The 22054-nt window shown below is 41.4% G+C and overlaps 1 protein-coding gene and 1 pseudogene across 2 annotated transcripts; both read right to left on the reverse strand.

Annotated features, from left to right (window-relative positions):
• Positions 1–2198: 2198 nt before the first annotated feature.
• On the reverse strand, positions 2199–19844 carry Tex55 (testis expressed 55). Of its 2 annotated transcripts, none has more exons than XM_034515716.2 (4): positions 18885–19844; positions 17937–18083; positions 13646–13708; positions 2199–3286 (listed from the first exon to the last, which is right to left on the reverse strand). In XM_034515716.2, exons 1-4 carry the CDS (start codon positions 19800–19802, stop codon positions 3242–3244), a joined length of 1173 nt encoding a protein of 390 aa, XP_034371607.1. In that variant the 5' UTR covers positions 19803–19844; the 3' UTR covers positions 2199–3241. The 2 variants fall into 2 exon arrangements, with proteins under 2 accessions (XP_034371607.1, XP_076767298.1); XM_076911183.1 differs by having other exon boundaries at positions 2373–3286; positions 13490–13708; positions 18885–19816.
• Positions 16594–17069, reverse strand: LOC117718178 (low molecular weight phosphotyrosine protein phosphatase pseudogene; annotated as a pseudogene).
• Positions 19845–22054: the final 2210 nt, after the last annotated feature.

Consider the following 22054-nt stretch of genomic DNA (forward strand, 5'->3'; position numbering starts at 1 on the left):
ATCTTCCGAGGTAGCTGCACCATTTTGCATTCCCACCAGCCAGATATGAGGGATTTGATTTCTTTACACTTTCGCCAATACTAGTTGTCTCTCCTTTTGACTGCAGCCATTCTGTTAAACGTGAGGTGTTGTCTCATTGTGACTCTAACGTACATTTCTCTAATCACCAGTGATGTCAAACTTCTTCTTTTTGAGGCTCATGCATCACCCAGTGTGCTAAGGAATAGGTAAATCAGTTCTTTAAAGAACAGAGGAGAGGGCCGGCGATGTAGCTGAGAGATGTAGCTGAGCTGGCACAATACTTGCTGGGTAGCATAAAGCCCTGGGTCTGATCTCCAGGACTGCACAGAACTGGGTGTGGTCATACACACCTGTAATGCTAGCTCCTGGAAGGTACAGATCAGAAGGGCCAAGATCATCCTTGATTACAAAGTAAATTTGAGGCTAGCTAGCCTGGGCTACTCTAGACTCCACCTCAAATAAAGAAGTAGAAGGGGGCAGTGGCGGAAGTGGGGTGAAGAACCAGAGGAGAGGAGGGAAAGCAGATGCACACACAAGGGAGAGTTAGTAGATTCAGCTTCTGCTAGTGTGAGGGAATCGGGGTCACTGGAGTGAGGGGATGCCTGATGCTCAGATCCAACCCACAGCCCCGTTGATAAAAAACACTTCTAAAATAATTACAGCAATGCTATACTCAGGAGGCAGAGGTCGGAGAAGCTGAAGCCAGAAGGTATTCTCTGCTATGCAGCAAGTTCAAGGCTAGCCTGATCTACAAAGCGAGTTCCAGGATAGCCAAGGCTAAACAGAGAAACCCTATTTCAAAAATATAAAATAAAATAAAATAAAATAAAATAAAATAAAAAATAACTCACTTGTTTCTATCTCTGTTTACTCTCCATTGACTCTCAGCTTCCATATTTATTCTATGTGGCTACTCTGTTCTCTTCACATTGTACTGCAGTGAAATTGGGGAGGGTCAAGTTCGAGTTTCTCAGCTCCGCTTGACAGCCAGCTGCACTGAGATTCCCACGCTGAGTGTTCACTTGTGGCCGGTGAGAGACTGCTTTCTGTCACTTTGCATCTCCTGCTGATTGATCTCCTGTGCTAGATGCCTCTGTGTAGAGAGTCTGAGTCACAGCATGTGAGGGGTGGTGCTGACTCTCTTCCTCCTCAGAGAAAGAAGTATGTGCAGAGGGAACCACAGCTGGCTCATCCCCTCTGGTCTACTGCCTCACTATGGAAAGTCACAAATGACAGTTATGAAAGGCATCAGACACAGCCTAAGGGAGTGGCTGCAGCTGCCAGAGTGGTTAGATCTGAGGTGTTCTGACTTTAGAAACTTGTTAAAACTGTCTAAGATGGTGGCTCTCAACCTATGGGTCCTGACTCTTTTGGGGTTGAGCAACCCATTCATGGGGGTCACCTAAGACCACCAGAAAACACAGATATTATAATCTGTAACATTAGCAAAATTACAGTTATGAAGTAGCAATGAAAATAATTTTATAGTTGGGGGTCACCACGACATGAGGAACTGTACTAAGAGGTCACTGCATTAGGAAGGTTGAGAACCACTGGTCTAATATTAGGGCCAAACATCAAAAAGCTAAATTCAGTGGTTTAAAATAGATTTATTTATTTATTTATTTATTTATTTATTTATTTATTTATTATTTGTTATTACTGTGAAGGTCTGTGTATGACATATGTATGATACATGTGTCAGGGAGGTCACACTGAGACATGTCCACCACAGTGAGTGTGTTGGTCAAGAGAACAACTTTGTTTCAGAGACAGTTCTTTCATTTAACTGTGGATTTAGGGACTGGACTCAGGCTGTCTGGTTTTCGTATCACTTTTACATACTCGGCCATCTTACCAGCCCCTTTTACTTTTCTTCTTATATTTAATATCATTTCGTTACATAACCCAGGCTGGCCTTGAACTTTGGATTGTCATGCTCTGGCTTTTAAATACTGAGATGGAAAGTGGACACCACCAACGGTGCTCGGATTCAGTGCTAACACACCATGACATTGTAACCTCCACATTCCTACCACTGATAATAGGAATGGCTTCTCAAGTTTTAGGTTGTCTTGTTGGACCACCCAATTAGTCTACATGACTCTAGTTTATTCCATGTGTCATTGCTGGCCCATCAGCTTTCAGCTCATCTTTCAAGCATGAGGAGTCGTTATCCGAGAAGAGAACACATTTATTGAGTTTGAACACATGCATATTTTATGAACAACAAGAAAAAGCTAAATAATTTTGGAATCATATAGGACTCGTTGGAGTATAAGTATGAGAAATAAGTGTCAGAGACGATACAGTAGAGTCTGTGTTTGAAATCTCAAGCAATACAGCCACATAATTATATCACAATTTATCATAATTGTAATTATGTCATTAGTTAACGATACAAAGAATCCAGTTTGCCTCATTGTTCACAAAGAAGAATTTTGAAAGGTTCAGGATACAAAAGTAGAATCAAACAATCATCTCGAGAATGATTTCTGACCAGATCCTCGAGTTCCAGATAGACATCTAACAGCAGAAAGCTATTAGATACCAGTCTGACTGGTTAGACATTCCACATGATACAGATTTCTTTAGGGGATAAATGTGATGAGGAAATGCCGTTTTGGCCTCACTTGCACAGATGTGTCCATGGTAGTAAAGCGTGTCTGAGTTTTACTGTAGGCTAAGAACCAGGAGAAGATGAAATCGCATTCACTAATGACAGAATGTATCGTGCAGTAATAAGAAAAGAAAATGGTACTAATATTTTCTCGCCACTAATATGGATCATACCTAATACTAACAATCCTTTGTTGAAAAGGGTAAAAATGTTTCTCACACATTTCCGACAGGAATTTCGTAAGCAGCTTAGAGCCACTCGAGATTCTCGAGTTCTTTGGGAGTTGAGAGAGGTTATCAGTGCTCACTCACCCCTTTGGAGACTTGACCTTATTCTAGTCTAGGCTCGTGGGAGTAAGTGTTGAAATTTCAACGCGTGAGTAGCTGTAACGTGTATATTTTGTGTGATTATCCAGAGATATCTATAATTGTTATGTGAAATTTACAAAGGCACTCTATATAACATTCTGACCTAAAAATTAAGACCACATTTAGGCAGAGTTACTACCGACGCCTACTGAGAACACATTTTTCAAGTGGGAGCAGGTAGAGTACAGTCAGGCCACGGATGACAGTAAGCAGTGCAGGGGGAGGTCCGCCTTCAGATGTCCAGCCTTTCGTCTCTGTATCTGATCATGTCCTGTACCTAAGGAGAATAAAAACAAAGTTTCCATTTGGAATTTTGATCTTCTCAGAACTTACACGTCTCATGGGGCTTAAATATGTAGAAGTTTAAAAATATAGAAGTCCTTGACCTGAGTAAGATCAAATAAATCAAAACATCATCAATTAAGGATGTGTGGCGTAATCACTAGAGAAACCATTATAAAAGGCAGACACAAAAGCAAGCTGGCTTGGTGGTTAAAAGCACACCTCTGCTCTGAGGACTTGAGTTTGGTTCCTAGGAACCCTGGTGGCTCACAACAGCTCCAAGCGCCCTCTTCTGGCATCTGTGGGAACCTGCACTGACGTCGACATGCCCACAATCAGACTGCCCACCACCACAATTAAAAACAAAGCAGAAGACATTTTTAAAAAACACTAGCAGGATTATTTGGGCAGGGACTGTAATACTGGGAGATGTGTCACATGCATTTGCCAAAAGTTATTTGACAAGATCTAGATAGAGAGAACTTTAATGTAAAGTATAGTTAGGAAATGTGTCAGTACTAACTCATAGTATTTAAAGCAAATATACCATGAACGCAAAATATTAATAAAGAGGAAATTAGGGATGAGGGTATAGGGGTGGGGTAAGAAGGTAAATAATTATCTGTTGTTCCTTTTTTATATAGCTTTAAAACGTACCCTGAAAAACCACATTAATTTAAAAAATATTTTACTAAGAAATTAAAAAAAAACAATAGTATCAATTCTATGGTGATAAAGGGAGAGACAAAGTGACAAAACAGTAAGAATAAAAGAAACAGAACAGAAAGGGTTAATAGCCTGTGGGAAATGTGATCCAAATTCTACACATCTTTAACAACTTGCTGAATGAAAGCTTCTTGTATTTGTATAATGCTTATATATATAAAAAAGCAAACCTCAGAGATATCCTGTTTGTAGGAAATACGGTGAAAGGTTTAGGACTCAGGAAGTTTAAAAATTATGCAGGTGAAAGTATGCCGCATTTAATCACCAACTAAAACAGAACCGGTACAGTTAGAGCAGCGTTACAAGAAGTCAGAGCTCATGGCACACCTCTTCAGGGTGAAGATTTCAAAGCAATTCTAAGCTCATGTGCACCTAACAGCATCAGCAGCACCACCACATGCACACAGAGGAAACAGAAAGAGCTGGCAGAGACAGGCAATCCCAACCAGGTTGGAAGGCTCAAAAGATGTGGGCATGCTCCCACAGCTGACGTGATATTTACACCACTTCCTGAGAACTGCAAAAGAATCCTCTTCCCACCTCCAAATCATCCCCTTCACCATCCTTAACCATAGGCTAAGTCATAAAGTCAAAACGTTTCAAATTCTTGACACTATTCAGAGTGTCCATTAACAAAGTGTGATTGAGTTAGAAACCCAGAGACAGCCATGTCCAAAAATCATGAGCGGAAGAAATCATAGTTAAAATTAGAAACTATTTTGAAGTAAACAAAATACCACAATTCAAATTTCTGTGGTAAAAGCTTTAAATGAATATATTTCCCTCTCCCCAAAGGTTTTGCTCTTGTGTAAAAGGAAACACCCAAAAATGCAAGTATTATGGACAAAACACAGACCCTATCCTCTAAGAAACACAGTCTCTCTCTCTCTCTCTCTCTCTCTCTCTCTCTCTCTCTCTCCTCAAGAACGGCAAACAAAACAAACAAACAAACAAACAAACTGAAAGAACCTACAACTATCTGCAAATTCTGGGACTAAGCAAAGGCAGTCAATGACAATGTAGAATTAATTCCTCTATTTTTCAATTGACAGCCAACAGAAATCATAGTCAGAAGGAATGTAGTCTTTCTGCAGTGAAGTAGGCTGGTCAAATATGACCAGATGTCAAAGAGGGAACAGGGACTGTGTGTGAGAGAAGATCCCTTTCTTGTCTTTCTGGGCCCTGTGCCCATCCAACACCAGAGACATGCACTCATGGGGCAGTTTCAAAGTAGTGTGGTCAGTGTTTGAACTTCTGAGCTGAGATAAGACATCAATCACAAAGGGGGAGCTAGGACTCCTGGTTTGACTGTAAGCATCTTATCAGCCAGCAAACCTTCCACATTCAACAAAGGATTATAGGCTGGAGAGATGGCTCAGCGGTTAAGAGCACTGATTGCTCTTCCGAGTCATGAGTTCAAATCCCAGCAACCACATGGTGGCTCACAACCATCTGTAATGAGATCTGATGCCCTCTTATGGGGTGTCTGAAGACAGCGACAGTGTACTTACATATAATAAATAAATAAATTGTTTAAAAAAAAAACCACAAAGGACTATAGCCAAACTTAGTCTGTATGCAATGTTTGTCCATTCAAGATTGTCCCCAACACCGGTATGGCAGAATGGCTCCCTCAAAGAAGGGTGGAGTGGGCTTCAAGAAGTGAGCCCCTCGGGCACCCAGTGGAACCCAGAAGTTTGCCATGAAGGAGATGAGGCCTCCAGATGTGCACACTGACACCAGGCTCAATGAAGCCGTCTGGGCCAAGGGAATGAGGAATGTTCCTTATTATATCCAAATACATTTGTCTAGAAAACATAATGGGATGAGGATTTACCAAACATGCTCTAACTACAGGTAACTTATGTGCCTATTACCACATTAAAACATCTACAGATGGTCAAGGTGGATGAGAACTACCCTTCTGAGTGTCCTAAAAAAACAAAAACAAAAAAACAAACAAAAAAACCCAATGTCTAAAGTGCTCTTACAGGCTACTTAAAATGCCATCCACTGCAAGCAGGCAAAGTAATTAATAGATATTGACTCAAAGATGACCTTATAATTTAGATGATTAAAACAAGACCTTTAAAGTCAGGATATCTCTGTCCAGGAAAGAAAAATACACCAAAAGAAGAGAAAAACATAGGAAATGGCAGAAGTGGGAAAGACAGAACAGAATTTACTTCCTCCCTCCTACTCTCTCTTAAATTCATGGTCTTTAGTGTGTGTGTGTACATGTGTGTATATATGTGTCTGTGTGTACGTGTGCCATGTGCTCACGCATGTGTAAATATGTGTATATGTGTGTGTATATATGTGTGTGTGTATGTGTGTGTATGTGTGTATATGTGTGTGTATGTACATTACCCATGAGAACATGGGCACTTTGAGTGCCTCGGAACACAGGCAGAGGTCAGAGAACAATCCCATTGCCAGTCTTCTCCTTCCCCCTTGTTGGAGACTGGGTCTCTGCTCTTTTTCAGCTGAGTGTAGCAGGCTTCTTGGCTGTGAGTGTCTGCTGAGAATTCTCTACCTCCCATGTTCCTGAAAGAACACTAAGATTAAAAATACTTCTGCTTCACCTCAGGCTTTTGTGTGCATTTGATTTCAGGCCCTCTTGCTCGTGCAGCAAATACTTTTATCCACTGACCCCTCTCCTCAGCTCCCCCTTCTCAGTAGAATTTTTATTACTAAAAGTTGATTATAAAAGATCACCGCATAAGGCCTGGGTAAAAGTGCTTGCTATGTAGGCATGAGGACCTGAGTACCAGTTCCCACATAAAAGCTGGGTACCATAGCATGCATGTAATCTCAGAGCTGGGGAGGTAGAGACGGGAGGATCCCATAGGTCAGTGGTTCTTAACCTGTGGGTCATGTCCCCTTCAGGGATCGAAAGATACTTTCACAGACTTTCTAAGACCATTAGAAAACACAGATATTTACATTACGATTCACAACAGTAGCAAAATTACAGTTGAAGTAGCAATGAAATAATTTTATGGTTGGGGGTCACCACAACATATGAAACTGTATTGGAGGGTCACAGCATTAGGAAGGCTGAGAACCACTGTCTTAGGCTCACTGGACATTCAACCCAGCCCAACTGGCAAACTCCAGGTCCCATCTTGTCTAGAAGGACTAAGATAGACAGCTCCTGAGAAGTGACATTGAAGCGTGACCTCTGACCCCCACATGCTTACACATTCATCTGCACATGCACACACACCTGTACACATGCGCACAAATTAACATGCGTACACACACCTCACATGAGCTACAGAATACGAATGGTGCAGGAATCTGTGGATTTAAGAATAGAGCCAAAGTGTTGCTTTATCTGGGCGGAGGGGAGAATGTGAGGAATGGACAGAGCTTCTGGAATTTGTAGAATAGCAGAAGGTCTAACATGGTCAATGTGATTTTCAAAAAAAAGAAGAAAAATAATACAAACAAACAAACAAACAAATGACTCCTCATCGAGAGAACAGGGCAGGAAAACGGCAAAGAAGAAGATAGGGCGGAAAACTTGCAACATTTGGTAGAGGACACAGATGTATAGATTCAAGTCTCAGCTTATCTTCCTGAAGTAAATCCTAATGCACGCCCCCGTAACCCCTCTGCAAACTAGACAATAAAATGATGGGGTGAGGGCAGCTAAAGACAGCCTAGCATGTAAGGGGAACAGAACTGGGGGGGACTCAGCCCAGTGTGTAAGGGGAACAGAACTGGGGGGACTCTAAGCTTCTCAGAAATCCCTAGAGTCAGAAGGTAGGTGGAAAGACATTTCTAAAGAGATGAAGAAAAGCCAAATTCTACGTCCAGTAAAAATGTCTTAACAGAACTAAAGTGAAATAACTTTCTTATGGAAGAAAACTATGAAGGCACACGGCCAGTGGCGCAGCAATTACTAGCACCGCAGAAGAGAAGGTTTTCACACTGGAGGAAGAGAGGTCAGAGAGAAACTAGGACATTTACAAATGAATGAAGCCCTTTAAAAACATAAATTACATAGATAAACGAAAGACTCCCTCATTTTCCTTAAGTGACGGCTTCATAGCTCAGTGTCATGTGTGTGTGTGTGTGTGTGTGTGTGTATTACAGTATACCCACGCCCAGGGGCCAGATGGGGTTGCATGCCTGTCACCAACTTTAGTCTGTACAGAAACGTCAGCATCAGGCAGGGGCTCTGGCTTCAATCCAGTGGTCCTCAGCCTTTCTAATGCTGTGACCCCTTTAGCACAATTCTTTATGTTGTGGTGACTCCCAACCATAAAATTACTTTCCATGCTACTTCATAACTGTGAGTTTGCTATTGTTATGAATTGTAAAGCAAATATGTATTTCTTGTGATTGGTGTGTGTGTGTGTGTGTGTGTGTGTGTGTGTGTGTGAGAGAGAGAGAGAGAGAGAGAGAGAGAGAGAGAGAGAGAGAGAGAGAGAGAGAGAGAACCATAGATTAAGAACCTGTGTTCCAATCCAGTTCAATCGCAGGGGAGCGCCTATCATTTCTGGTACCTAATAAGAGACTTGAAATTCCTGGAACTATTGAAAACGGGGTTTCCTGCTTAAATGCACAGATACCTACACAGTACCACACAAATAACAAAGAATAAGGATATGACGCCACCAAAGGAAAACACTGCAGCTTCAATAATTGAGACAGTCCCCTCCCACACACACACAAAGGGAGCTGTGTATGAGAAGACGGTGGGTTGGGAGACATCCAGCCTTCTCCTCATGTACATGAATCTGAACCGAGCATCAGGTGCCTGGTTGCAGGGAGATAATGGGCTGTATGGAAAAGCAAAGGAGGGCAGCAGTGAGCTGTGGGCTGTGCCACAGAGGAAGGGAGCCAAGGAGAAAGGGGTGGGCTGCTTGCTTGGATCTGGCATAAGGATGCAGGCAGCAGGGGCAGAATGGGTGGAGCCAAGGAACAGAGGACCAATCACATCCCTGTGCCTTGGCCAATAGACTGCTTGGCCTGATGGCTTTGCAGGCTCTCAGTGGATGAAGACGGTTGGTGGAAAGAGGGCACTGTTTGGAAATTTCCCACATCAGCTAAGTACCTGGTGTGGGAAGGCACCCAACCAGGGGTGCTTGGCTTAAGCTGGTGGGCGCCGTGTTTGAGGGCGGCTCCAGCACTTCCCCCATTATCGGGAAATAGACTGATGGCTCTGTTAGCAAGCAGATTTCTGGTTTAAACTGCTTGGATTTCAGATAGAAAAATAGCTGTTCCTAGGAAAACTGCAAAATCCAGGCGGGGAGAGTGGTATATTCTCTCTCGTCTCAGGAAGATATACTGACTGGTGGTTTCCTCTCATTTTGAAACCATTTTGTAAGTCTTTCAGTCAGTAAGTCCGTCTGTCCGTTTTTACACAGAACTGCCTAGTACTCACTATGTAGCCAGGCTAGCTTTGAACTCACAGCAATCCTCCTGCCTTAGCTTTTTAAGCATTGGGATTCCAGTTGTGAATCACTGCACCCCATCCTCTGTATTTATCTATTGCATTCTCTCTATTATTTCTTATACTTTCATTTCGCATACATCACTCTTCTCTAGCTTTTCTTTTTCCGTTCTCTGGCTCCCTTTCCTTTAAACTGTCTAGTTATTTATTTCTCCAGCTTTGACACTGCTGAAACTCTTAGCTCATCCTAATGGTATTTAGTTCTCTCCTAACTTTACTGGAGTGCAGGTCACATTCCCCCTTGTTTGTTGGTGTTGCTACAATGAGTCACACACTCTCTTTTGAATCCTTTTTATTACTGCTGAGAAAGAATGAGGTAACTGAAGACAGGCTGGGGAAAGTTCACATCCAGACAGCCTTGAAGAAAAAAAGACACAAGCAAACATGACCACAGCTTTCAAGAAATTTGGGACATGTTCAAGAATTCACAATCCACAGTGTAAAAGAAAGAGCTGAGATTCAAAAATAAAATAAAATAAAATAAAATAAAATAAAATAAAATAAAATAAAATAAAATAATAAAGGTTGCCTGGAGAAGCTGTTCAGTGGTTAAGAGAGCTTGCTGCTCCTCCAGAGGAACTGAGTTCAGTTTCCAGCTCCCATGTCAGGTGCCTCACAGTTGCCTGTAACTCCATTTTCTTCTGTCATGGACATCTCACACACATCACATACACACGCGAACACACACACACACACACACACACACACACACACACACGGAAAGTATCTGATTCAATAAAATTCTAGCAGACATTACCCAAATATAGAAAAAGAGATGAGCCTCCAAGTGTAGGAGGCATTTAAAATTATAAATGATGGCAACCAGACGACGAGTTCTCCACAGTTCACTATAGTTAAAATTCTTAGAATAAAGATTAGAAAAAGACAATTGGAAGTTAGCTGAGTTGAAGGTTAAATGTACCAACTTATAAAGGGAGATCTTCAAAGCTCCAACGGATCTCTCAGAAGAAGCTCTAAAAGCCAAGAAAGCATGGGATGATACATTTCAATCCCTGAGAAGTAACAGTGGAGGTTAGGACTTGGGAGTTGCATAAATAGTGTTGGTAGCTAGAGACAGGAGGTTAATCCAGGATTAGGATGGAGGCATTTACATCTAGAGAGAAGGTTACATCTTAGAGAACACCCACAGGATGGATACCTGCTTAGGTGGCACTAGGGATGGAGGACAGTGAAGGGCTCATTGGAGGTGAAGGTGAGAGATGTTTAAGATGTCAAAGGTCTTGGGGTCGAGACAAGGGAAGAAAACACTGGAGAATTGTTTCAGTTGGCCTGTGGGAAGTTTTTGTGGTATCACAGCTTGGGAAGATGAAGGGCAGATTATAGGAGATTTAGAGAAGAAATGGAAAAGAAGGAAGAGACACATGTTTACATTAGCTTCCGGACAGTTCTGTTTGTGACTTTACTCTGACATCTGAAGCTCAGTAGACCATGGCCAAATTAATCTTCTCACCTTCCAACTGATTTCCTGGTGATATTATCAGTCTGTCTTTCAAATGTTCACACTGAAGAACTCAGTGTTCCAGAGACCTCTCTGATCTTTCTAGGCACTCAATTCTAAGGTATAGGGAATTACAGTTATCTTTTCTCCCATGTCTCAGGAAATTTGTAAGGACAGCTTTCAAGTGACCCAAAATACATATAGTTGGGGTCCCTAGAGGAGGGGTTACAAAGAAAGAACTGATTCTTGAAGGTTGTTCTCTGACCTCCACACATACTTCATGGTGCATTAGCACCCAACACTAAACTACACTACACTACACTACACACACACACACACACACACACACACACACACACATCCATACATAAAATGTAAAGAAAAGATTAAAGCTAATTTACGGCAATATCCCATGTCTCAACAATTCTGAGTTTGAATATGTAACCACTAGAGAAATGTGTACGTGCACCAGTGTATCTGTATGACCCACACTGGTCATTGATGTCTAACTCAGAATAGTGAATCCACAGATAAAAAAGGAATGACAATAGAAATCCAGCGAGTGAATCTCATCAGCATACCACTGATCAAAGAAGCAAGCTCTCAAGTAAACAATACATATTGGATTGCACTCATGTTGAACTTTTAAAGGACATTTGGAGGTTGTGTATCAGATATCCTGCATATCAGATATTTACATTATGATTCAAAACAGTAGCAAGGTTACAGGTATGAAGTAGCAATGAAATAATTTTATGGTTGGGAGTCAACACATGAATAACTGCATTAAAAAGTCATAGCACTAGGAAGGTTGAGAAGCACTGTACTAGTGTATACTTGTATGTATGTAGAGGTACATCTTTGTGTAATGTCATGAAACTAATATGGAAATAGAGGTCCAAGAATATCAAAGACATGTTTAAAGAGGACTAAAGCAGGCAAAATTTCTCTACTGGGTACTGAGTTATTCCAGCCATGAGAATTGTCTTATTTTGAAACAATTATAAATAAATACTCTGAATGATTGAAATTCAGATCAGTGTGCATATTATGGTGATGGGTTTTGAATGGATTAAGGAAGTGAATCTTTGACTAATCTCATATTATATACAAAATTGATTAAAGATTGTGGACATAGATATGAAAAGTAACAAGCAAACAAACTCTGCTTCATTACACACACACACACACACACACACACACACACACCCCTGCAAAATAATGTAGGAAGCCATCATCAAATGTGGGAGAAACTTCTAAGATGGTGGAAGTATTAATCATGAAGAAAAACATTGTTATATTTCATCCTATACTTAAGAATTTCTCCTCATCAAAAGGTAAGAGCTAGACCACTGATGCTAAGAACTGATATCAAGTATATGTAGGAGGGGCTGAGGTGGGAGGAGTCGGGAGAGGAAGAGGAGAAGAAGAAAAAAAGGAAGAGGAGGAGCTAGAGAGGCAGAGATGTAGGAGAGATGGAGAGCCATGCAGATATGGAGAGCAGTCGTGGGAAACAACTTTTACTTAGGTTAGCTAATTGTGAAATAACTCTCTTTGTATGGGCATATTGTTATTGAGCATTACTAGATATATAAAGCCTTTGATTAATCTTTTTTTTTTTTAAAAAAAGGTAAGAGCTAGAAGGCAAGACAGAGAGTAGAAGGATATACTAAACACTTGATTAGCCAAACACTCAGGGTCAGAACATTTAGAAGCCTGTTGCTAATGAGAAAGACATGAAGCAATACTATAGAAAAATAAGTGTTTACAAATACTCTGTAAACAGATAAAAAAAACATGCAGATGCCTTATAGCTAGGAAAAGGCAGAAGGACACCGAATTGAACAAACAGCCATGGCTGAATACAGTGACGACGGTGAACACTGGCTGGTAAAGCTAGAGCTGGTGGGGGCGGGGTGCTAACTGGCTCACCCATGCTAGGGAAGCAATCCATTTGAAGCTAAGCAAACACATGCTCTGTGATCCAGTGAGTAAAGTAAAGAGCCAAGAGACATGTACCTCTGAAAGACATGGATGGGAAGGCTTACAGCAATTTTTTTTTTTTTGTAATAGCTCCAAATTAGAAATAATCTGCATGTCCATAAAAATGAGAATGGATTAGCCATAGTTTTTCTATATGGTGAATAGCATTCTACACGATGAAAATGGATGAATAGCTACACAGATCCATTCAACAGATAAATGGATCCCATAATTCTGGGCAAAAGAAGCAAAACAAAAATAATACTGGTTATAGATGGTTCAATTCAAAGACACTTCAGACAGCTCACAGGTCTAAACAAAAGTGTTTCATGACTCTTGTTCAATAGTAAAATTTTAAAGGAAAGTGAGCAGGTTATTATAAAGGTCAAAACAATTAATTCCTTTGTGGGAAGTCATGAGGAGAGAGAGTTCTGTGATGCTGGGAATGTTCTTTTCCAGTTTGAGACAGGGTCTCACTGTGTAGCCCCAGCTGGCTTTTGAACTCTGAGATCTGCCCGCCTCCACCTCCCGAGCACTGGTATTAAAGAGGTGAGCCGCCATACCTAGCTTTGTTCTATACTTTAATAAGAGCTCTTGATTGGAAGCTGCAAACAGGATTCCTTCATGATGACCTGGAGCTGTTCACCGTTTGCTTTGCTGCTTGTGTGCAGTTTTCCAACAAAGAGAAAAGAAGGATTGTTTGTTCTCCCAGTCCATACCTGGTCTAGCATGAAATGCAGCGGGTCGTCTGGCCTTTCATAGACTAGGTTTTCAGTGATCTGCTGAGAAAAAGAACAACGCACCGCAGTTTGGTTCTGAGAGACTTGCAGTTAGCTTTTCACTACCCTAGGATGTTTCAAAGACATTTAAAAAACATCCACATGTCTCCTAACATCTTCCTTCCCTCCCTTCCTCCCTCCCTCCCTCCCTCCCTTCCTCCCTTCCTTCCTTCCTTCCTTCCTTCCTTCCTTCCTTCCTTCCTTTTTTGTTCCCTCCTTCCTGTCCTTCCTCCTTTCTTCTTTCCTTCATCAGTGATTTATTTATTCCTACTTTATGAGCGCTGATGTTTTGCCTGCATGTATGCCACTGTGAGGGTGTCAGATCTTGGGGATACAGACAGCTATGAGCTGCCATGTGGGTTCTGGTAATTGAACCTGAGCCCTCTGCAAGAGCAGTCAGTACTCTTAACCACTGAACCATCTCTCTAGATTCTTTATTTATTTGGATGAAATCAGTCAAATTAAGATCAAATTTAGAGGGATCAAACTTTAATAAGTAGCAATGGATTTTTTTTTGGTTGCTTCTAAGACCAAAGAGGTGGTGGGAAAGTTTAAAGTGTCGTGAGAACTGTGATATCACTAGATGATCAATTAATAAATTAATTGCTCCAAAAAGAATTGAAGAATGGTCTTTTGAATAGAAATAGAAAACATGGGAGCTTTACACACAGTCTTCTGAGATCCTTGACTGTAAAGTGTGATGATAATGTTTAGTTTTAAAATTAAATGATAAAGGATTGTGAGACCGACTGCCATCTTTTTGCTGTTATTGAATAACAAAGTTCTCATTTGCAGGTAATAACAATTAGGTAAATTTCAGGAATAATGTATTCAAATAGGCTTACTTTACCTGTGTCACTCAATTCTGTATCCAATATATACTTGGAAATCTTATTTAATTAATTAATTGATTAATTGTACAGTGCTGTAGACCTTATGCGTGTAAGGCAAGCATCCTCTTGCTGTGCTACATCGCCAGCCTCTTCTTATATAGTTTTATTGAGCAATATGCATATTTGGTAATTTATTTTCTTTAATATCACAATGCACTCATAAGCCTTATATTTAATTTGGAAAATTATAGAATGATCAACATTTTTAAAAATTTTAAATTTATTATTAGTGTTTATGTGCATGTGTGCATACGTGTGTGTGTTTGTGTGTATATGTGTGTGTGTTTGTGTGTGTGTGTTTGCGTGTGTGTATGTGTGTGTTTATATGTGTGTGTATGTATTTGTGTATGTGTGTGTGTTTGTGTGTGTATGTGTGTGTGTTTGTGTGTGTATGTGTGTGTATGTGTGTGTGTATGTGTGTGTATGTGTGTGTTTGTGTGTGTATGTGTGTGTGTTTGTGTGTGTATGTGTGTGTATGTGTGTGTGTGTGTATTCCTCCGCACGTGTGCAGAGGTTAGAGGACAGCTTCACGGAGTCAGTTCTCACCTTCCACCTTTATGTGGGCTTTGGAGCCTGAACTCAGATCATCAGGCTTTTTCGATCAAAAGGCAAGGGCTTGAATCCACTGAGCTACCACGGCAGCCCCCAAACCCTGCCTCCTTAAATACATTTTCTCCTTCTGTTTATCACCCACTAGTTCTCTGATTAAAGCCAGACACCTAGCTGTCCCAACTTGAAAAAAAAGCATTTTAAGAAGGAAACATCAAAAGGAGGGGCTAATGAAATAGATATTTCAAAATCCCTATTTTATATGAGGAGTCTGAGAGCCATGGAAGCTAAGTAATATCCCCCAACTCACAGAGATGTGGCCAACTTAGGACTTGAGTGGTAGAGCTGATGGGGTGTGGTTCTCAACCTTCCTAATGCTGCAACCCTTTAACAAAGTTCCTTGTGTTGTGCTGACCCCCAAGCATACAATTATCTTGGTTTCTACTTCTTAACTATAATTTTGCTACTGTTATGATTCATAATGTGAATATTGGTATTTGATGTTGGTCTCTCTCTCTCTTTCTCTCTCTCTCTTTTTTTTTTTGTATTTCAGTTGTATTTGATAACTTTCCAGTTGAATTCACGTCTCTTTCTGACACACTTCCATATAAATTTGAGGTCCCTTTTCTGAAAATACACTAAAATTACTCATGCTTGCCTGTAACTGTAAACTGTTGATGAAAGAACACTTAGAAACACATACCACTATTTAAGCACACTTACTTTTTTTTTTAAGGATGCAAAGTGGCTCAAATAGGAATAAAGCTCAAGAAACTAGATAAAAACCAAGTAAGACTAAAACTGTTAACGTTACCAATCTGTTGCTTCCATCTGTTATTATTTTTGTTTATTTTTAGACAGGGTGTCACTGTATAGCCCAGGACGGCCTGCTGGAGTTCCAGGCCTACCATAACATTCAGCTTCTCTTCTCTCAAATACCTGAACACCCTCAATGTGTCTGGGTTTAAACTCTTCCAATGTTAAATGGAAGGCTGCCATGGATGGAGATACTGTCACAATAAGAGTCTAGAATAAAGAGGCATAAGGCAAGCAAACAGCACACTAGGTGCTGGCCATGCACACATTCCAGTTAGACCAGACTACCCAGGCTTGCTGGGCTCAGAGGCTAACCTGGATCTTGTAGGTTATTCTTACTTTATTGGGTTTTCTTTCATTCCATATTTGCTTGTTCCACTATCTGAGGAAATAGTGTAACTATGGCAAGGTCAGAGGTTTAGTTAGTCTAAGAGTGCTTAGCCATACCTCAAACTGTCTGACCCTAATGTTTTTATCCATCTGAACATATGACTAATTTTCAACTACAATTATTTTAAATTATACAGTAAGTCAGCTGAAAAGAGAGGTGGGACAGGGGGCTAAGGACTGCCACCACCCTTGGGCATAGCACTGATGAGTGAGTTACTCAATGGTGGTGGTTAGGACCAGCTAGTAAGTCTTCTCCAGGAAGGCCTTGTAGCACCTAAGGCATTGCTGGTACACCAGCTCGAAGTCAGGGTCACTGCTGTAATCGGGAACTTCAATAATGAGTTGTTTCTATGGATCATAGCTTCCAAGTAGCTCAATTTTAGCTTTGCAGCTTTTAACTTGATTAATTTTTCTATTCAAATCTCTCAGATTGCTTTCACCCATACATAGTAAATAATCGAATGTGACAAAGTCTCTCTTGTAATCTGTCTTGCCTTATGGGCTGGGCTAATGCCATGATATCTTAAGCAGCTGACAGCTCTTGGGTCTGGAGGCTGGCCCGCGTTCCAGTCAGAAACTGCACTGCTGTCAATGGTCCAATTATCTGAAACCTTTTCCTCAGTTACCAATCTTCTGAACGATGCTTCTTCAATGGGTGACCGACAAATGTTACCGAGACACAGGAAGAGCGCTGACTTGGAGCCAACGTCTGCCATGTTTCGGTGCAGACCCTGGTGCCCAGCAACCTAGTTGGCGATGTTGGTCTTAGATGACCCCGTGAAAGAGTCATTCGACTCCCCCCAACCAAGGGTCACTGATAACAGGCTGAGAACCAGTGGTCTATACCGTACTTCAAACCTTCCTAGTTTGCATGCTTTCATTTGAGGTAAACTACTCTAACCTCACACCTGTCTCAAACAGTTACTCCACACACACACACACACACACACACACACACACACACACACACACACACACACACACTGTTATAGATGGATATGGGCATTTCTTGTCAAATAATAGCAACATGAAAAAGAAATATACCTGGAACAAAGACCACCACATTAGAGCCGCAGAAATCCCTCATAGTTCCATTTTGCCGAACAACTATCTTTAAAGGAAGCTCAACTTTAAATCCTGGGACCAGTGAGATTTATGAACACAGGAACTAGATGAAACTTGTAATTCTACCACTTTTTTCTAAAGAATGTTGCCCTAAGATGGTCCTGAAATGATCTCCTTTTGAAGACCCTGGTCTAGAAAGCCCCTTAATTTTCTTTTTCACTGATTTTTTTCTTACAAACTTATTTAAAACAAAAACTTTAATTATTGGTCAAATCATTTCCCAACAACCACCCTCCATGGACTTCAATGCCCTTGATGGTGTGACCTCATGGTATTATTGGTGTTTCTCAGTCACTTCTTTTTTGGGGTAAAAACACCCCAGAAAACAACATGAACACAACCTACAACACTAATTTCTGAAATAGACTGTGTTTCCTCACCCCACCTCCATCTTTTTCAGCAAATTTCTTCCACCACAACCCACAACCAAGAAGAAAGGAAAAAATTAAGAGCTTTACCTGGAATATCTGAAGAATGTTGTGCTTCTCCATGTAGCGGAGTGCAACCTGATATGGGTCATCAAAAACGATCGGAGGGAACCGCCCTCTGAAGCTTTGACTGGACCTCTGAGAACTCTTTCTTTCCTCAAATTCTGTAGAGATATCCTGAAATTGAAATATTTCCCCCAGCAGATTTATTAATTTATTTTTAAATCAATCTAAAAATAATAGCACATTGTTTTTTTTTTTTTGTTGTTGTTGTTATCTAGATTTGATGAAATTTAACACCAAGAATTAAGATTTCATACCAAGAATTAAGAAAGATACTGGCTATACTACTTTCATCTTGTGTTTGTGTGTGTGTGTGTGTGTGTGTGTGTGTGTGTGTGTGCGTGTGCGCGTGAGAGAGAGAGAGAGAGAGAGGAAGAGGGAGAGGAAGAGGAAGAGGAAGAGCGACCTTAAGGTTCCAGTGAAGAAAGTATTATCTGCTCAAATAACAACTAACTGCCTACAGACCCTCAGGGCCAGTTCTTTGAGAGACTCAACTCACCCGTAAGCACTACAGAACACCTCAAAATTTGGAGGGAGGATATCTTCAGGTTTCTACTTTACTTTCCCTCACATGGGGAGGTGGGGGGATTTCCAGTTACCTTCGAATTCCCTTGCTGTGGTAGAAACCCAGGGTGGGAAGTGATTTAGTGATACAGACTTAGTTAGTAGAACTGGAAACATTGGTTTCCTAAATTCTGGTTCACTGATCCTTCCTGAGTGGCCTGAGGATCATTAGGAGATGGCACATCTCTTTTGTGTTACACCCTTCCTGAGACCTACGGGTTGCATGTGTTAGTTACATGGGTTTATTTTTCATCTCTGCCTTAGCATGAATCTTTCTATTGGGTGATCTCATTCTCAACCTCACAGGTCCTATCTTGGCTTCTAACCTCCCAATACTCCCCCTTTACCTACAGTAGTGTATTCTGTGGTTTGAAATTTTTCTGGACTGGAGGTATAGTACACTTTGGTTGTGATGGAGGGAAGTTTTTCATGGGAGGACTGGGTGTCCGTAGTTAATTCGGTATCCTGTGGGTTGTAGGCTTGGATAGTGGTTGCACTTTCTGTTTCCTCTGTAGTTGAACCTTTGGCTCGGAGCTCTGTTTCACTATCTTCAAATGTGCAAGGCTGCACTCTTTGGTCAGCTTCAATGTTGTCATCGATATCAGCTAATGATCTGCTCTCAATGTGGGCAAGTGTTTTGTAGTATGAGCGGTAGCCAGCCTGTTTTTCTGTTGTATGGATAACTTGGGCATAATCCTTTTCTATTTCCTCACTAAGCCTCTGTTTATCACTAGAGCCTTCTGCAGCCCAGTAACCAGCTTGGTTGTATACTTGTCGTTGACTCTTTCCTGATAAAGGGTCAGCGTCGTCTGATGAAGTCAGGTCATCATGCTCTAAAGTTTCTTGGTCAGTCTGCTCAGAAGCTTTCCTACCAGATGGCAAAGATACTTCGCCATCTATCTTCTCAGAGGCTTTCCTCTCTGAGAGGCTGGGAAGCTGCTGTGAAGTTCTTCTGTCAGATGCTCTGCGCTCCGCCTGCTGAGATGCTCTCCTCTCTGCATGGCCAGGCAATCTGTGCTCAGTTGGCTGAGAAGATTTTTGTTCTGCCTCTTCAGAAGTTCTTCGGTCAGTCTGTCTATTACCTGCATTAGTGGCCTGGCCGGATAGCTTGTCACCAGTTGGCTCAGATGATCCAACCCCAGCCTGTTCAGAGCCTTTGGGAAGGGCCTGGCCTGCTCTTTCTGTGTTGGTCTTCTGGTTATCTGGGGTTTGGGCTGTGTTTTTATGGTTCAAGGATTCATCTGAAACCTCTAGTGGAGGCTCATCCATTTTCTGCTGCACCTTTGACTGGCCTTAGTTACCAGGCACTGTGGGTGGGGCCTGGGCTTGGTTGTCTAGGCAACCTTCCATGACCTTGTGATTCTGTTGGGCTTTGTTCCACCTCAGCTGTGGCAGCTCAAAGTAGGTGGATGAATCTGGCTGATGACTTGACAACAATCACTATCACAAAGGAAGATTGCCTATGGACTACTGCAGTGTGAGCAAGAGGTGGGACACTGTCTCCTGACAAGAGGTGAATCCCATAGGCAGGCGATCTGGATTCTCCATTGTGGCCTAGCAATGAGACCTTGTGGTTTGCACTGGTGCCTGGAGATGTTCTTCTCCATGTATTGTTCTCTGTTGGTTTGTTTTGTCTTATTTTTCAGGCAGGTTCAGGCAGTGTGGGGACTAAGTTCTCTCGGGAACCATTCTTTTAACTCCCTCACCATCAGCATGAGGGTCCCACACCTGAGAGTGTAGGCTACTGTTGTCATTAAATTATTTTCTCACTGCTTTGGAGTCTGACTTTGCCTTGTTACTGTCCGGTACTGTGTGGCCTGTGAGGCCTTTTCTTGCTGAGTTAGATGGATGATCTATGGCTGGAATAACAGCAAGAAGATCCAGTGAGAACAGGTTCTATAGCCATCCCATCCAGTGGTCTCACAGCAGAAACAGTGTTAGGGAAAGAAGGTCAAACCAAGTTCCACAGTGTGGGCACTTGACAGAAGAGACAGTTTGACAAATAGAGAAGTTGCACATGGTAGTGATGGTCACTGGTTTTAAGATTTGCACCTCTCCTCTGAAGTTAACCTTAAGTAATGCCTGTGAGCTCAGGCAATCTACTACCATAAGTTGAATTGCATTTAACGATTAGAGAGGAGATTTAAAATTTAAAGGCCAATAGTTGGGGTCAATCTGTGGAGGGAGTGGGCCAGCTCCTTATATTCAGGATCAGAGAGGGAACTTCAGGGACACTGAGATGAAGCCATGTATGAACAAGTGCCTAAAACAGAGTAGTGGCCCCCAAAGTGTTCGTTGAATGAAAATTTATAAGTGATCTGCCATATTTATTTAAGACCCATATGAAAGAAACAGTTGCCATGTTTAGCATACATAGGTGATAAACTGTCTTATAACTTGCATCTTCCAAAAGGTATTAATTAGTCTGTATCTCTGCTTTTCCATTTAAATATAACCATTATCTCAAAAGAACCATAAAGAAAACATTTCTTCAATATTAAAGATATACCTTTCATTAATACATCCTTACATACATCATTATATCTATAGGTGTGTATACACATTACAAGATGATTACTGATTTGATATCTTTCTTTTGTAGTGCAGATATTTGTAGCCAGACATCATGCTTTGCTGCTGTTCTTACCACATCCCATAGCTTCCTTGTGTGTTGTGTTCTGTTTTTACCCTTCTCAACGCACTTTCTCATGTCCTCTTAGGAATTCTGCATTGGCAAAGTGTCTAGGAACAGTCATCAGTTTTCAAGTTTTCTTGATTAATCCTTGGCTTCAGCCTTAGGTGTTCTGAGAGGAGTCTTTGCATGACACAATTTTTCTAATAGGCAGAGGCATGCTTTGTGTCATAACATACTATGGTTTAAGAAAATAGGCCAGGAGAAGAGTGTGTGTCTGCTCTTGTTGGGTAGAATGGTTTTCCTGGATTAGATGTTTTTTTTTTTTGTGTTTTTTTTTTTTTTTTATGTTGTTTGTGAACTGTGGTTTCTTTTCTTTTCTTTTTTCTTTTTTATTAGATATTTTATTTACATTTCAGATGTAATCCCCTCCCCTCACCCAGGAACCCCTTATCCCATTCTTCCTCCTCCTGCTTCTATGAGGATATGCCCCCCCACTCTCCCACTCTTACCTCCCCACCCATCATTTCCCCCACACTGGGGCGTCCAGCCTTCACTGGACCAAGGACTTCCTTACCTACCTTTGCCTGAAAATGCCATCCTCCCCTACATATACAGCTAGGGCCATGGGTCCCTCCCTATGTGCTCCCAGGCTGGTGGTTTAGACCCTGGGAGCTCTGGTTGGTTGGTATTGTTGCTCTCCTCATGGGGCCACAGACCCTTTCAGCTCCTTCAGTCTTCTCTCTCACTTTTCCATTGGGAACCCCATGATCAGCACAATGGTTAGCTGTGAGCATCTTCCTTTGTATATTTCAGGCTCTGGCAGACAGCTATAAAGAGACAGCTATATCAGGCTCCTGTCAGCATGCACTTCCTGGCATCCACATCA

Source organism: Arvicanthis niloticus, chromosome 12, assembly GCF_011762505.2.
Source record: "Arvicanthis niloticus isolate mArvNil1 chromosome 12, mArvNil1.pat.X, whole genome shotgun sequence".
NCBI classification, from domain to species: domain Eukaryota; kingdom Metazoa; phylum Chordata; class Mammalia; order Rodentia; family Muridae; genus Arvicanthis; species Arvicanthis niloticus.

Excerpts from the sequence above, each read along its gene's own strand:
- Tex55 (XM_076911183.1), bottom strand. The coding sequence starts at position 19,802 with ATGGATGAGCCTCCACTAGAGGTTTCAGATGAATCCTTGAACCATAAA. Across the intron at positions 18,084-18,884 it reads AAACCACAGAATACACTACT|GATATCTCTACAGAATTTGA; the intron begins GTAGGTAAAGGG and ends TTTCAATTTCAG. Across the intron at positions 13,709-17,936 it reads ACATTCTTCAGATATTCCAG|CAGATCACTGAAAACCTAGT; the intron begins GTAAAGCTCTTA and ends TCTTTTTCTCAG.